This window comes from Dermacentor andersoni, chromosome 7 (assembly GCF_023375885.2).
Source record: "Dermacentor andersoni chromosome 7, qqDerAnde1_hic_scaffold, whole genome shotgun sequence".
NCBI lineage: Eukaryota > Metazoa > Arthropoda > Arachnida > Ixodida > Ixodidae > Dermacentor > Dermacentor andersoni.
Window position 1 is genome coordinate 85563403 of NC_092820.1, and position 15977 is coordinate 85579379.

A 15977-nucleotide genomic window follows, 5' to 3' on the forward strand; every position below is an offset into this window, starting at 1 on the left:
TCTGAACAAGGACATGACTAATAAAAAATAATTTATTAACTTATAGTTCGGATCGTAGCGTTGACTTTTCTGTGTCTTTCGGTACATCGTTCGTTGAAGCATCATCTTTAAAGCCAGCCTTGAGGAGGGATTCGATAACAGTTGAGATAGCCGGCTCCAAACCATCTGCAACACCGCCCTCCTTCCCTTTCCTGTCGGGATTAAAGATGGTATTCAGTACCTGAGAAAACATTTTCTCAAGACCTTTCCCACTTTGCTGGTTTCCCAAAAGCGAGCCCAACAGAGACAGGACACTTGTCTGCGACCCGCTACCCTGAGTCCCAAGGAGAGACGGTAGCCCTTGAAGTATCAAGGGCGCAAGCTTAGACAGATCAATAGCCCCTGCACTTCCGGAAGATGAACCTTTGCCGTTCAACACGTTCAGTCCATCGAGCACTGTCTTGAGTCCTGCCATTGGATCGGCTTCAGCTGACTTCTTCGATGAACCATCGGCATTCCCCAGGTTCGAAAGTAGCGAGCTCAGGAGAGCGGCCGTGACGTCCGGTTGAGGAGTGCCTGCACTCTCTTTGGCATCAGGCTTTCCCGTGGCACCACTCTCTTCCCCTGGCACTGCACTGTCACTTTTCTGCAGAACTGCGGCTGCCAGAATGTCTTCTAAAGGTGAGCGCGCAGGTGAGGCTGCTTGCTTTGAGGCGTAGTTCTGGTAAAGTTCGAAGGCCTTGCTCAGCACAGCCATCCAGTCAATTTCACCTCCTTTTGAACAGTATTCTGCAAGAAAAGTAATATAATGAAGTTCCAGAATATATACGTCAATTCTAAGTAAAAATTGAGGACCATGCAGGTTGTGCCCAGAAATTTCGGGAAAAATAGAGTGAAAGTAAATACCGTCGTTTACCATGGCCGTGGATAAATATCAGTCAATATTGCGAGAAAGTTTCCTGCTTTGAAGGTATAAATAAGCACGTGTTTTAAAAACAAAATATGTTTTTCTCTAGTTAGTGGTCACAATTGAAATGCACCAAAATATAATAAGCGCTTGACTATTCCTTTCATTAGATATGATTATGGCATCAGATATGTATTGTGCTCTTAGCAGGGACTGTTAGTACACATGAAATAAAACGTGTTTCTTTAAAGGAGCGAAAAACATTTGATGGCTTGGGGAACGTGACTGGAACTTGGCGAATCCACTTTTTCCTCCTCCCACAGTAATTACAGACTGGATGTGTGTTTGCAAACGACGAATACCGACTGCTTATCATGCATGCACCTCTATACAAAACTATAATGATCCTTCAATGAAAAAAAGAATAGACAACGTAATAAATTTTTTTTTTGAATTCCACAGCTATAAATGAAATCACGTTTCCAGGCATTTTAGATACATCTTTTCTTCTGCCAGTTTTAGACAGCTACGATTGGTGACGTGCAGCGTCAATAGTATTTAGGATGCAATGCCGAACATCGACTTCCTTTGAGCACACGGGGGTACACTTGTATTTTTGACACCCCACACATCCGTAAGACCTGTCAGACAGTCCCATAGGGATTTGTTTAGGTGCATGCGTTTCATATAAACTGTCAAAATTAGAATCAACGAATATGTACACCTTTCAAAAACTAACAGTAATATTACCAATGCCGTTAAATAGTTAGATTTGGTTCATTATTCGTGAGTGAATCAACTTTTTGTCAAAGAAATGAAACAATGGATGAATTCTTCAAGTGGTTTGCAAACATTTTTAGACATGTAGGCATGTAGGAAGTTCAAATCTGAAGTATAAAGCGGGCGGCCTCAGGCAAGGCAACTGAAACAGAAACGTTTCTTTATATGCGTCCGAACATTTTGAGCCCGATCGATGCAATCTGTAAAGATAGAAGCCTACACTGTCTTGGTGCTGAGTTTAACTAGACCAATGTGTTCAAGGCGCTAGTACTGGTTACTTAATTCTCTTTGTGTAGCTTGCGATGCACAAATGACATTCGTCAGTTCTCTTTATGGACTAAGCTTCTTGCGTCTTGTTGTTTACTTCATAAATGCCCGTGGGTGCACAAGTTCTAAATCAAGAATTCAATCCACCAATGTACATGCGTACGTGCAGATTTATATGTAGAGCGCTAATAATGACAAACGAAGAAAAGTGCATGGAAGTGAATGCTTACCTGGTAAATCCTTTTGCGAAGAGCCTTGTGACGACGCCTCGATGGCGCCGAGGATGGCAAGTGCAAGAACAGCTGACGACACCAGCTTCGCGTGGAAAGCCATGATGTTTCCTGAAACGAAAATAGCAACATTCGTTAAGCAGCTGTGACGCTTCAAACAAAACTTCTGAAGCCCTCGGAAGTTATCAAAGGTATCTGCCTAATTCAAGCTTTCTAATTCCGGACATGCAGGCGGCAATAATGCGGCAAAGGCAAATGTGTTTAAAACTTCATGAGCGACACATTAGGCAGAAATGCGACGTCGCACTGAGGTATTATGGCGGCTTCAAGGGCACCCCTTTTTCAAGTGGACTCAAGACTGGCCGTGTTCCGGAGCCAAGTTGCCGTCTGCAGGCCGTCTGCGGCGCGTATGACGGCCATGCGAGAAGAGCAGACGAGGGTGTTCCGGGCCAAGTGCTGTGTGTGCCGCTGAGGCGATGCAGCTCGGCAAACACAGAGAGCGCCCCCTCCCCAAGCCCCCGCACGCGACGAGCAGAGTACGTGGAACGGCCACTACGTCTCGCTCTATAAAAAATGACATAACGATGAGAGGGCTAAGGGGGGAGAAGGTTAAGAAGGCAGATGAGGTAGGAGAGCCCGTGTTGGGATGAGAGTAACATTTCAAAGCAACGGGGTGGGGCGCCGTTATGGCGTTCTTGAATGCTGCCCTGTTTCCTCTGGAGCTGTTTCCATTGTGTCTCTTGGTGGCCTGAATAATACGTCGCGTGTTTGTTTCCAAATGAAGATACGAAAGGTTTGAGTTTATGCAAGTACATGTAGGTGACGGCAGGCGACGAACTGTACATATTATTTTTGTGTTAAGGCGCATTTGTATTGGAATATTGTGAATAATGAACATGCATTTATTCCATGATATCAGCGAGTGTCGGCTGGGCAGTGAGCTTCGGTGCTTTGCGAAAATTTAGAGGGGAACCGATTGGTCTAGTTGGTTATCCATTGTGAATATAGTATAATAAGTTGTTTATATTCACTTTGCATATTCGCCTTACACATTTCGTAATGGTCACGTACATTTCCATAGCTAACCAGCCATTTCACTATTGAGTCGTTCAGAGCAGAGCGTGTGTAAATATTGAATATAAATTACCATTCTTGCTCAGTAAACGGCATAAGTTACAGATTATGCGAAGAAAACTGCCGATGGTTCGTTGTGGGTGAAAATTTCAGAGCCTCGCCATTTGAGTAAACATTTATTGATCACAGTCTTTAAACACTGCACATCTAGACGAGGGCTGGTTTGTCAACGAAAAAGCTCTGAAGGAGCTCCGTCTTGCTTGTTGAAAACCCTGCACATTGTGACGATGATGGTGTAGACGTAATAAAAATTGTCGATGGGTCCTACATTTATACTCATCCCTAATGACTGAAAATCATCAGGCATGCTTCTATCTGTATCTTTCTGTGTCGGTGACAAGTCCTGAGAAGGCGTACCAACTACTGAGTTTAGCAAAGCGTTTAACCGTGGGATGCAAAAATTTCGCTTGATATCACGTAAGAACTGATATCAAGAGATTAATTGTACGCATAATTGAAATGAAATCAGGCGTCGCAGTACTCAAAGTACGAAAAAGTTGATCCCCGGCCTTGCAGAGAAATACTTGCACTGAGTCATGCGAAGGGTCAGTAAAAAAAAAAAAAAAAAGCGATAGCGCTAGAACAGGGAGCACCAAAAATAATTCTGTGTGTATGTCACCAGTTCAAGCAACAAAAGCTCGAGATCCCTCGAAGCCCTGTCGTAATTTAGATTTCATAAGAAAATGAGCATTCGGTTCTGAACCTACTTCCACTTCATGTTCCATACATAGATGTGCTTTCAGCCATTGACGTTACACGGCTACCGGGCACCCAGTGCAACAATTTGACGTGTAACCACCCGCTTCCCCTATTTCTCTTGGCAGTCTATTCTATTTCTTAACTTACATTTTGTCTAGATAGTGGGAAACATTTTAAAAGGCTTACGTTCCAATTTTCGCTTGTCTTGCGGCATGTATTTACGTAAACAAAAAGAAAATATCAGCATGGTGGCACTTTGATATGCCACAATTTGTAAGCATTCTTGAAATTGTGCCGCTAAACACTGCAAACCCAGAGCCCACTGTTGGCAGCTAAAATACAAATTAATTGTGTTCTTATCTTGTTGGTTGTCGCATCCTCACTCGCTAATGAAAACTTTCACGGGTCCCAGTCATACTTCAGGAGCAGCGGCAATATCACGTATGTGGAAAACTATTACGAAAGCGAATTTGCTTTGCGAATGCGTTGGCCGTCTGGGCGATTCGTGGCGCCTGTGAGTCCGCCCAAGACGGCTTTCTATGACGTAGCTACGCACGCTGGAACATCGAATGAAGGCTGCTTACTCGTAGGGGTTCCATCCGGGCTGGTTCACCTCACCCCACACCTTCCCTCGTCCGCACTATTGACCAGATTGCTTTCACCGCAGTATACCCTCGCATAACAGTTCGTAAATAAGCAGTCATGAGGCTGGTGCATTTACGCCGAAGTATTATCCCTGCGCCGAAATTACGTTTGCAGAATTTGGAGTATCACTGCAGCTAAGTCACGCAGGCTGGAAAATATACGGGCGCCATCGTGTATCGCATAAGAGAAGAAAAAAATAACGTCGCTTTCTTTTACCGGAAGGCTAGGTTGGCGAGACGGGTTCAGGCAACAAAACTCTATACCAAGATTAGTACTAAGAGCAGCTGTATTTACAGAAATAACGGGGACAAAAGGTCATGTAAAATATTTGTTTTTTTCCTTCATTTCACACGCATATATGCGCACACGCATGAATATATACTCACAAGAAACCACATATATACACAGTACATCTACGCTTCACAAGCAATTTCTGAGAAGCGAGCTGAACCCGCTAACTTGTAAACTTTGCCACTGGCTAGAAATCGATAATTTTGCGGTACTTTCACTGTACTTTCAGTGGCCAAGTATGCCAGATTTGTGACTGCGTGAATCATATATTCAGTGCGTGGTAACGTAATAAACTTCGGACCAAACCCACCCGCCATGGTGGCGTAGAGCATTGGCGTTGCACTGATAAGAATGAGGGCGCGGGATCCCATCTCGGCAGCGGAAGCAGCATTTAGAAGGGGTAAAAACGCAGAAACGCCCTATTACTGTGCATTGCGTGCACGTTGATGAACCCCTGGTGGTCATAGTTATTCGGTTGTCTCGCACTGCGACGCGCCTTATAATCACGTTGTGGTTGTGGCACGCAAAAACCTGGAATTTACCTTTTCTGGAGCCAAATCTCCAGTATGGGCGCAAATACTTTTCACAACCGATGAGAAATCAAATCAAACACAGACACTTCAGCGATTTCATCCACGCGGTGTCGAAATGACGTCTCAGAAGCCCAAATATTGAGAAATACACTGAGGCGTCGTTGCTGCTATAAAGGATATATTACCTTGTCCCTCAATTGTTGCCTCTTTTTTTGATGAAAAAGACTTCTGGCTCCTCCGTTATGCAAGTCAGCAGGCTTGAAAATTCCCTGTGCTCTGAAATAATTCACACCGGCAATGCAACTTTCCAAAAAAACATACTTCTGTGGAATTCAAACAGCGCCGTTTTAGGCCGCTATTGTGTCGCTTGCTGCCGTCTCCGATATATGCGTGAAGATGCCATTGCTCGCCTATTGTGCTGAAGTCCAGTGGTTTTGGCACTCAACCTGCAACTACGCATTGCTATGGGTCGATGAGTTGCAATCCAATTGCTGCTGCTGGGCAGCGTTCTGATTTCTTTGGATAAATGACGAGAATGACGAAGAGGAGGTATCTCGACAGCGATGACACAATACCGGCACCGACTTGATGGCGATGGCCATTGGATAGGATGAGTGGGCGCAGCAGTGCTAGTGACGTATATTTAACTGTTGTCGCGGTTAAATTTGTATATAGTGAGAACCAGCAAGACGTACACCGCGCAAGCAAACAATAAAAGTATTGTTGCTTTGCATGCTACGTTCACTTGTCAAAAAAGATATGGAGCACCTGTGCCGAAGGTTTCTGCTGGTCCATTGTTAACTTGACCAGAACGCTGCTTTCTTCGCATTTACACGTGCGCCAAATAGACAATGGCAGTCGCAGAAGTAACCTACGGAACAGGATATCAAACACCTGGCCAGTGTGTTGAGTTGAGAACACAAAGCACGAAACATTGTATTCGGTGAAATATTCTGCGAAGAGTTCAATACTATTGCGACGATCAGAAAAGTGCAAAGGGGAACGCAGTTAGCACAAACAGGTAGTTTACTGTGCTGCAGGACGAAATAAAGTAACAAAATTTGCTTCTACACTGCAATAAAACGTAGCGCATGAAATAGGATGACTGAACGGCCATGTTGGTAATGTTGCGTTTTTGGTTAGCAGCACGACAATCTACACAGGAAGTAAGAGAACTGATAGGACAGCGCTCTTTCCTGTCCCTTCTCTTACTCGTCGTGTAGATCGAGTCGCTGCTAACTAAAGCTGCGACATTAAATAGCCTTTAAATATTGTTCCCGCCAGATCACATGAAAAAAAATTGTTCTTACTGCTTTTGTGCCCCTGATGCAGACTAAACACAAAAAATTACACATCCACAATACATTTTCAGCATTCTTGCAGTGGTTGCTCATCATTGTTTTAGCTGTTGGTTATGAACCAAGAATTGTTTAGAGGCTGTCGTAGTAGGAAAAAAACAAAAAGAAAGGAAACAGACATTGGGGGATTCAGAGTACATGCTATTGGGAATTTAAGAGGATGACTTGGAAACTTATACGCGGAATAAGATCCTTGGAGCTTCACAGTTCGATCGTCCTGGAGGTAAAACCTACCTACTCATACTTGCACTAAAACTAAATGGAATCTCGGCTCTTGACAACATCTCGAATAGTTAAAGCACATATTTGGAGCAGATGGTAAATAGATCATAATGCAAGCTGCAGCTTCCTTGAAGCCATGAGTACCAGCGTCATTAGAGGTCAGTAATATAGCAAACGTAGTGCCTAATTTCAGCTTACCATTTTATGCTTGCTTCGTACATGCCGAATAGCAATTAAATTACAATTAAATGCCTGTCAACTCATATAGAATTTCCCGTTACTGTTGATTAACATAAGCTTCCTATCTTGAAAAGCGGTGCTTCTCAAGAAGTATTCCAGAACTGTGGCTCCAGCGAAATCGTCGAGAGATTTCAAATGCTTGTATCCAGTGTGTGGAAACTATGCATTGAAAGATTAAATGCAATCGGGGTGAAATGCCACACGTAACTAAATATTTTACGCCTACGAAGAGGGTTTTCGTATGCGAAGTAGCAGCATCTCAATAAACGGATCGGTGGGCTTGGTGCCTATAATAATGCAGCTTGTCAGCTGGATGTCGTCGTCCTCTTCTTTATTCATCCACTGTGCCCCAGTTCTCGCTGGGGCATAAACCCAAAACGCACTAAGTTTGTAATGTACAATGTACTTGCCATCCACTAGCTACCTTGAGAAACTATGTACTTCAGTATATAGGGCCAGTAGCGAATCCATAACAGCTTAAAATATGTTTCTATTCACGATATGAAGTCAGAAAAGGCATTCCGTGGCTATCTCCGTAGACATAACTTGTCTCGCCATTTAGAGCAGCAGTTAAAGTCGTTATGATGCCCTTTTGCCAGGAAATTTTTATCACGTTATGTACACTGTTCCTGCCCTGCCCCCTCCCCCCCCCCCCCCCCCCCCCCCGCTACCAGGAGCCGTAATACATCCCACACCTCTCCTTACTAACGTGCGGGCAAAAAGGAACAAGTCAGAAATAAACCCGTTCGTAAAAACGATAAATAAAGAGGAGCAGGTTTAGAGAGACTAGACACAACAAGACTGTGCTAACGCAAATAGTCACATCCGTTGCACAGTATCTGACCTAGCCTTTTTGTGAATATTTGTTTGGCAGGAAGGCACCCTTATTGCCTGAGCTGTTCAAAAAGGAGTCTCGTTACGTTCACGCGGGCCGCTATAGGATTTCTCTTTGTGAACGCTGCCGCTGCACAAAACACTATTCTGACACAAAGATAAATACAAAACTCAACGCGAGGTTACTGCGTTTGCCCATCTTCTTGTAAGCAAATGCTGACGACTACAAAGTTATGTCATAAAGTTCGAGCCAGTAGACGTTGCTATGGCAACTGAATTACTACTTACACATATAAGTCGTCGAACATGATGATGAAGTATTTTGTCATAGTAGTGGTTTATGTGTCACTAGAAGATAAAGAAGTCAAATCAAAAATAAAGAAAATCTACGCTCGGGAACGTGCCTCCATAGCTTGATTAACAGGGAGGTCGAGAGCTGGGCCACTTGATAGATGATTGAAGGAAGCAACTAGTAAAAACCTGTGTGTTCTTGTTTGTGTATGTTCTGTTTTTTTCTCAGATCTTTACCTTCGATCAATGTTCAACACAGTTACTTTGCAAACATCATAAGCATTTAGGTAGGTCACTTCTCCATTAAGTGACAAGACACCCGATCTCGCGGTAGAACGAGAGTAAGAAAGACAGATTAGTTTGGCTACACTACAGGGCAACGGTTTCACTGGGCAACCCACCCAAGAGGTCACTAAAGTGACCAAGAAGAGGTTTGCGTGAATGATTACAGGTCCAAAGCCACTATATCTCCTTCCCTTGAAGGAGCAATGGATGGATCAAGTTTCGCTGAAACATCTTGTTTTTTTTTAATGAAGAAGATTTTCCAGCGGTCTTACGTAGGCACAATATTTTCGAGCAGATTGTAAAACTGCGCGAAAACAGAAATAGTGACTGAGGTATTCTGAAAAAGGAAGTTGGTTGATTGTCAGTTTTCTTTTGTATCTCGAATTAGGAGGAGGAGGAATGCCAAAGTCAATCAACGCAACACAACGTAAAAAATAAGTTCCGAAATGCATAGGTACTCTAAATTCCGATTGTTTTCTGTGTGGGTGAACACTGACGATGTTGTTTCACTTTAAGTGATGATGCGTTGCAAAGTTGAACTGTACGGTTTTCCGAAAGTGTTGCGAAGACACACCGAGGCCGAAGTTGCAGCAAAGCGAAACACGTTAAGTGTAGAAGTGGGATATAGAGACACCACCTTTATAGGTCAGGGACGAGTGTTTACAGGTAATCTTTTCAATGGAATTGAACTGACCCGTGAAACTGTCATAGCATTCTATCCTCTGAATACCTCAAACACAAGTGATTTTACCATGGCATTTGGATGTGGGACTAAAGAAATAAATTTTGTTTTCTGACACTACTACTGACAAAAGAGATAGATCGACCGTGGATATGAATAAACAGCGGTTTTCAAAAATAATTTAACAAAACAATAAATTAAGGGGTTTTACGTGTGAAAACCACTTTCTGATTATGACGCACGCCGTAGTGGAGGGCTCCGGAAATTTCGACCATCTAGGGATTCTGAGCGACCAGTTGCTCAGCAGCCCAACACCATAGCCACTGAGCAACCACGGCGGGTTAAAAAAATACTAATGCTTAAAACCTTGAAACTATAGGGAGATAGATTTGCCTTCACTGGCCATATAATTCAAGCAGAAGTTAACAACGCGGAGTACTGTTAAAAAAATGTAAAAGAAAAAAGAGGAAGGAAGCACTTGCACAGATTCGGTAACGTGTAGTTTTGGACAAGTTGATTTGGAATTATTCGAACCAGCGTGTGATGGAACGCGAGTACAAAATACAGAATAGAGAAACACGCCTTGCGCGCTTTCTGCTTCTGCCACGCGCTGGCCGTAATAATTGTACAGGATCAAAATTACGCTCGAGCGTAGTACTCAAATCTACGCAAACAAATTGGCGATGATTATTAGTATGCTGAATTTTTTACTACTTCTGTGTCACATTACATTTAATATGAAAGTTAAGTAAGGTGAGACAGAATCTTATTTTCAGTTTTTACGATTGTCCTCATTGGTTAAAAATGCTTTTTCTGGTAAACTACCCAGAAAAACTCATATGAAAAATTTCACATTTTTTTTGTATAATAGCATCAAAGGCGCATCTGTGTTGTTTTCTATGTACCCACCCAAAAATATCACATAAGAACCAAGCAGGCAAGTTCAGCCTGTTGCGATATGCACATATCACCTATGGCTTATATGTAAATTTATCCAGAGTTTATGGTCGCCATTTCGCCCGCGACTGCCAGCACTTCAATATTGTGAACTCGTATATCTATCGCGAGTCAAAGAAAATTTTTGAACTGAAGTTATTACACGATGCCCCAAAAGAAAAAAAAAAATGTAACCGCACTTACCTCCGTGAACTACTGAGCGGCCGCTCAACCTCTCAAGTCTACGAGCCCGGTCAGCCGTTTCTCCCTGGCTGGCTTATTAATGTAAACACCTATCGCACGACACGTCAGCGTGCTAGCCAAAGGGGACGGCCTCGCGTAGGAAGCTGCGCCGTTGCGCCTCACGACGCAAGGCCACGCTCTCGCGGCGAGCGTCCAGCGACGTCGAAGCCCGTATGCTTTCCGGCGGCGTCGGGCAATCGAGGCAGGCCGCGCGCGGCGCTGTTTTGTTGGTCGCTGTGGCCGTGACGAGAGCCGGGGAGGAGGCGCGGGACCGGGACGCCGTTCGCTACGTCACGGGCTGCGTAGAAAGGAGGACACGCGCGCGAGAAGGGCGACGCGAGACATCGTTTACGGTTTGCGCGCCGACACCGTGGCGGTATCGCGTCGTGGGCCACGCGAGCGGGCGGCCAAGAGGCGCGCTGCTCTTAATCGCGCAACACCAGCCGCGGTGGCGTCCGCTCGACACCGAATGCCCTGCCGGCCGACGTCCGCTATGAAGCGTGCGTCTATATATAGCCATCTTTCTTGCGGGTTCTTCGAGAGGGTTTCAAGATATTTTTACTCTTTTCAACGCGTGCCCATGAGTTTCCTCTCAGCTGCTTGAGTTTCCCTTCAAGAGCGAAAACCTGCAAACTAAATAATGTCGTCCTGTGGTCGCTATCATAGCGTCAGCAGAGGAGTGCACTGAGACATATAGTATCGTTATTTGGCTGTTTCTTGCGGGCTGGTTGCAGAAAGAGGATGGTTAGGGTGCGTTGAGAAGCGTGTCTCTATAGGTTTAAAAACGGTGAGAGCCTCTCAAAATTTCCAGTGATTGATAGAAAAGAGACACGTCCGCAACCCACACGTATAAATGCAGGAATACGGGCGAGCATCCGACTTTTGTAACATATTGCGACATGCAGCCACCGGTATTTCACATGTCCTACGTAGCAGGCGTTATTCGTCGTTTGTTCACAAAATGTAATAGCTAGGTCTATTAGTGCGAAATTTGACGATAATAAATTTTGCGTACTCCTTGCTTTACGTGAATGTGGACTTGTACGGTCTTACGTTTTCGCCATTTGACTATAACGATTGACCGATATAGCTTGGACATTTTTACTCTCTTAATCCCAATGTATCGCGCCCTGTAGCTTGCTTAAAATGCGCTATGCTTCGTTGATGTGTGCCACTAGATAACTAATATACTTCAGTTGATAAAACGTCAGTACATTTTACCTCAGAAGTGGAAGTGTTTTTGCGCATGGTCTAGTGGGCAGCATGTATGCTATTGCAGGAGGGATCTCGCTGTTGAATTTTCGTTTCTTCTACATATTACATGAGGCGGCCACTGCAACATAGCCGAGAGTCGCCTGCTCTTTTTCATAACACTAAAATAGTGGTGTACTGGTTTATAGTTGGAACACTGCCGGAAAAGTTCAAGCTCCACGTTAAACCTTGGGGTAGCTGTGAATTCTTCGCCCTTTGAGCGAAACTGCCAAAGTTATTGTTGCGTCACATCCTCAGTTTTGAAGGCTTCGAAATTTAATAAATATGAGGGTCGACTTTCAGAGGCTCCTTTGTCGGAACTTAAGTAGTGATATTATTCGTTATTTTTTTCTCTGAGCATCTGTGCCACTAATATCTGTGTATCCACAGCTCAAAGACAGTAAGGCGGCCGTCTACCCTCGATTCCACCTCGCCAGATATGCGGCATCTGATGCAAGCTTCGTAGTGGCTCCAGGTAGCTACACACTGTTTGAGAAAAAAGAAGTGTCTATTAGGCATTTCTTGAAGCACCAAAGTCAATCAGCGTTGACAAGCGATTTTCACTAGAGGAGTGATGCATTGTTAATGAAACTATTTATATTTCTTGGTATTTTGACCAACCAGAAGACAATGCATTGTGTCTCATATAATGCTACACTGAGATAAGCGATTCAGCTCTACGTAATATACCAACGGCAATGCATTGTCAGTTTGGATAAATTGATTTTAAATAGTTGGTATATACTATTGAAGCAATCAAGGTAGAACTGCAGGGTTGATAATTGCAGAATTTTAAGCAACCTTTAGAAATTCGGAAAATATCGTTATTATAGTTTATCCTATGGAAAAAAAAAGCCGCCATAACTGTAGGGCGCACAAAGGAGTCTAGATTTTCATTTCAATAAAGACGAAATGTAGAAGGAATGGTAAACTCATACACGAATTGACGTTTAAAAATATACACTTAGCTATATTTACTTAATCATGTACGCACAGCGACTTTCCTCTGCCCACACATGCTGGCCAAGAGACAACGTATGCGGGCCTGAAGAGCAACTGGTACTTAAAAGACAGTGAAATTGCATTAGTGATTTCCCCTACCCTAAATACGTCCCTGTTAAGCCAATCAAGTGGCTATGAAAAGAGTGAGCCTTGCGGAACGGCAAGTTGAAAATTGCAAGATACACTGCAATTAAAATGGCTGCTGCTGGACGTTCCACGTGACATGGGCTTGCCAGATCTGCGCAGACACAGTGCATTTATGTTTAATGAAGCTCTTCAAAAAATGCCGTGTTGAAAACTGTCGTCTTCTAAACACCATTCTGAAACAAGCGTGCTTTCGTTGAAGACCACCAGGTTGCGAGATTATCATCGCTACGACGACCCCTGTCACAGCGACAATTAAGTGGGGAAGCCGACTAACTAACTAGGCACACGAACGGTGTCACCAGCTGGTAAGTCGCTTACACCCTGCCCTGCCATACACATTCCTGCCATAGCCGCAACGGAAGCAAAAAGCGAAGTAAGTCACTCAGAGACCGCCGTAGCAGGCATACCTTGATATCAATTTTCTACGCGGTTTTCCAGCATTATACGCAATGCAACAAGCAGAACAAGCGGCACCCCAATTCTTACGCTTTAAAAAAACAAAAAAAAACAAAATTGATGTTTCACATATATTGCGAAACACTTATTCGACAGCTGACGCAGCCATACTGCAATAAGGCTCGCTCTGTTTAGTATGGTGTTGGTTGAAGTAACCAATCGCATGTGTGTGCTTGCGTGAAAAAAGCTTTCTTCATTCGCGCATATATTCTAAAGCGCCCTCATTTGCGGGCGTAGTTCCCAGTAATTTAGAAACGGCGAGAGACCGCGCCTTTCTTGTTTCGCATATCCTGCGTTCGAATTCCTTCATCTGCGTGCTGGTATTCAGGCCAGCAACAAAGCGTGACTTCACCCAATCCAACCCGTTCGGGTTAATTATTATTTATACTGTGAGCGCAACACATGCCTGACTTTCAACTTCATCATCTCCACATACGATCGTCCATTTTACATTTTCTTGCACATTATAAGACTATTATCATTTGTAACATCAGGAGTGGCACACTATGATGGGTAAGTAGGGCTTCCCCAGTTTCATGCACTTTAGATTCAAGAAAACAATCGCAGTCGAGCGCGGAACAATGACCTGTTGAGAAGAAAATTTCATTCACTCTGAATGGGACGTTTTTTGCTGATGAAGTGGCAATACAATATATCTCGCTGCTAGCTTCAAAGTTAAAACCTCCAGATGAAACCTCCGATTAATATTCTCAGCGAAGGGAGTTCGAATTCACTCGTGGCCCGGATAATTTCTTATTCATTTGTTTAGAACTTTTCGCAAATGAGCAGGGGCCAATGAGCCGGTCACCAGTGCCAGTGGCGGATGTAAAAATGATCTAGGGAGATAGCCCATGACAGGTCGGTCTGTAAAAAAGAATATGGGAGAACTTCCATCATTAAATATAAAAACATTCCTTAGGCACTATACTTTCAAATTTTTAATGCCGTAGATTCTCACGTGAATATTTCTTCAAGTGACTTGTGCAACTGCATGTTCTCTAGCAGCTGATATAGCTATTAAGCCATTGTCAGCCTGGTTGGCCTCTCATCTAAACTGATGACAAAAAATAAGAAATAAAGTTTAAGAAAATGTTCTTCACTTTATTCGCACAGTCACGAATTATAGCGGCTGCCGATGAATGCGTCAAGCCTCTGTAAACTTGTTTATGAAGCCTTAGTTGGATAATGCATTTAGCATAATATAGTGAACCTTGAATAACAGGGAGTAATCTAAAGTTAATTCGTGTGCCCTATACATATCCGCATTACTGATTGCATTCATAAACTTGGCGATAAGGAGGGCTTGTGCACATGAGTCACGGCATAAGTATATCTGCTGTTTACAATTGTCCTGGCACGACACACAGGTGGAAGCTTTCAACGAATTTCGAGTGGAGTACTGACGCAGAATCTTAAAATAGTACTTCCCTCGTGGCTTCTGTATCTGAGTGGACACCGCGCATGGGTAACACCATATCAGCTATGCTCCTACGAGCATCCTGCTATTGCTGTTCTTGAAGGAGGCTTCATGAAGGTTGTTTATCGTTTGCTACGCCAGGAAATGACAAATAGCGCTAATTTAACATGCGCTATGAAGTCGGACAAGTACGCGCTTGCTTACGAGAAAATATTGTTTGAAATATTACGCGCATTCATAAAGATTGTTGCAAAGCATGTCGTAGTTGCGGCACTCTACGTTAGCTTAGTCATGTTTGCGACCACTGTGGCACTTGGAGTTGCTTCGCAGAAAGTTAGTTCAATTGACGATGTGCTTCAAGCGACGATGTGCGCGCATGTGGTTTTTAGCGTTGAAGAAATTTACTATATGGCATAACATTTACCCGCGGACATGCTTCAACCGAATTCACTCTATGCAACCGTCAAGTGTACTGAAATATATCGACGCTGAGCTGTGATAACTGCACTTTTATATGCTCATTGTTATGTAAACGCAAACACAAGTTGAAAAAAGAAGAAGCGTGCTCGCGGCACCTATCTCGCAACTATCGTCGACATATTAGTGTGGTCAGCATTGAAGCAATGTAGTGAGTGACACAACATACAAACACAGCCAAATCGTGTCATGCATGAGGCGGGCATACAGTGAAGCTACAATCTCGCGCTGCCCTCGGAACTAAGGCGCTCAAATTTTGCCAAATTGCCGGGATGCGCATACGGTTTAACATGCCGTGCATGTTTCAAGCCTGGAAATTTAATCTGAGTGTCCCGTTAGAAATTCTTCAACATGGGGAAAAACGAAACACACACACACACACACACACACACACACACACACACACACATACATATATATATATATATATATATATATATATATATATATATATATATATATATATATATAAGCTACAGGAAAACAAAAAAGCAAAGTGTACTCTTGAGACTCCTTTCTATTCAGGAAAGTAAATTCGATTGCCGCGAAACTTGAAATCTGCGACCAACTTATCATTCTCCAGTAAGCCATTTTCAACGAGCATGGTAAAAAAAGACGTGAAGCAGTAAAAAAAAAGATCAGTTGCAAAGGGCAGGAAAAAAACAAGCGAA

The 15977-nt window shown here is 43.5% G+C and overlaps 1 protein-coding gene across 3 annotated transcripts; it reads right to left on the reverse strand.

Annotated features, from left to right (window-relative positions):
* Positions 1–14: 14 nt before the first annotated feature.
* Positions 15–10748, reverse strand: LOC126534168 (uncharacterized). Of its 3 annotated transcripts, XM_055072729.2 has the most exons (4): positions 10518–10748; positions 5651–5741; positions 2164–2274; positions 15–768 (listed from the first exon to the last, which is right to left on the reverse strand). In XM_055072729.2, the coding sequence occupies exons 3-4, from the start codon at positions 2264–2266 to the stop codon at positions 41–43; spliced, it is 831 nt and encodes a 276-aa protein (XP_054928704.2). In that variant the 5' UTR covers positions 2267–2274; positions 5651–5741; positions 10518–10748; the 3' UTR covers positions 15–40. The 3 variants fall into 3 exon arrangements, with proteins under 3 accessions (XP_054928704.2, XP_050037373.2, XP_054928705.2); XM_050181416.3 differs by lacking the exon at positions 5651–5741; XM_055072730.2 differs by lacking the exons at positions 5651–5741; positions 10518–10748 and adding an exon at positions 2471–2657.
* Between the last annotated feature and the right edge of the window lie 5229 nt (positions 10749–15977).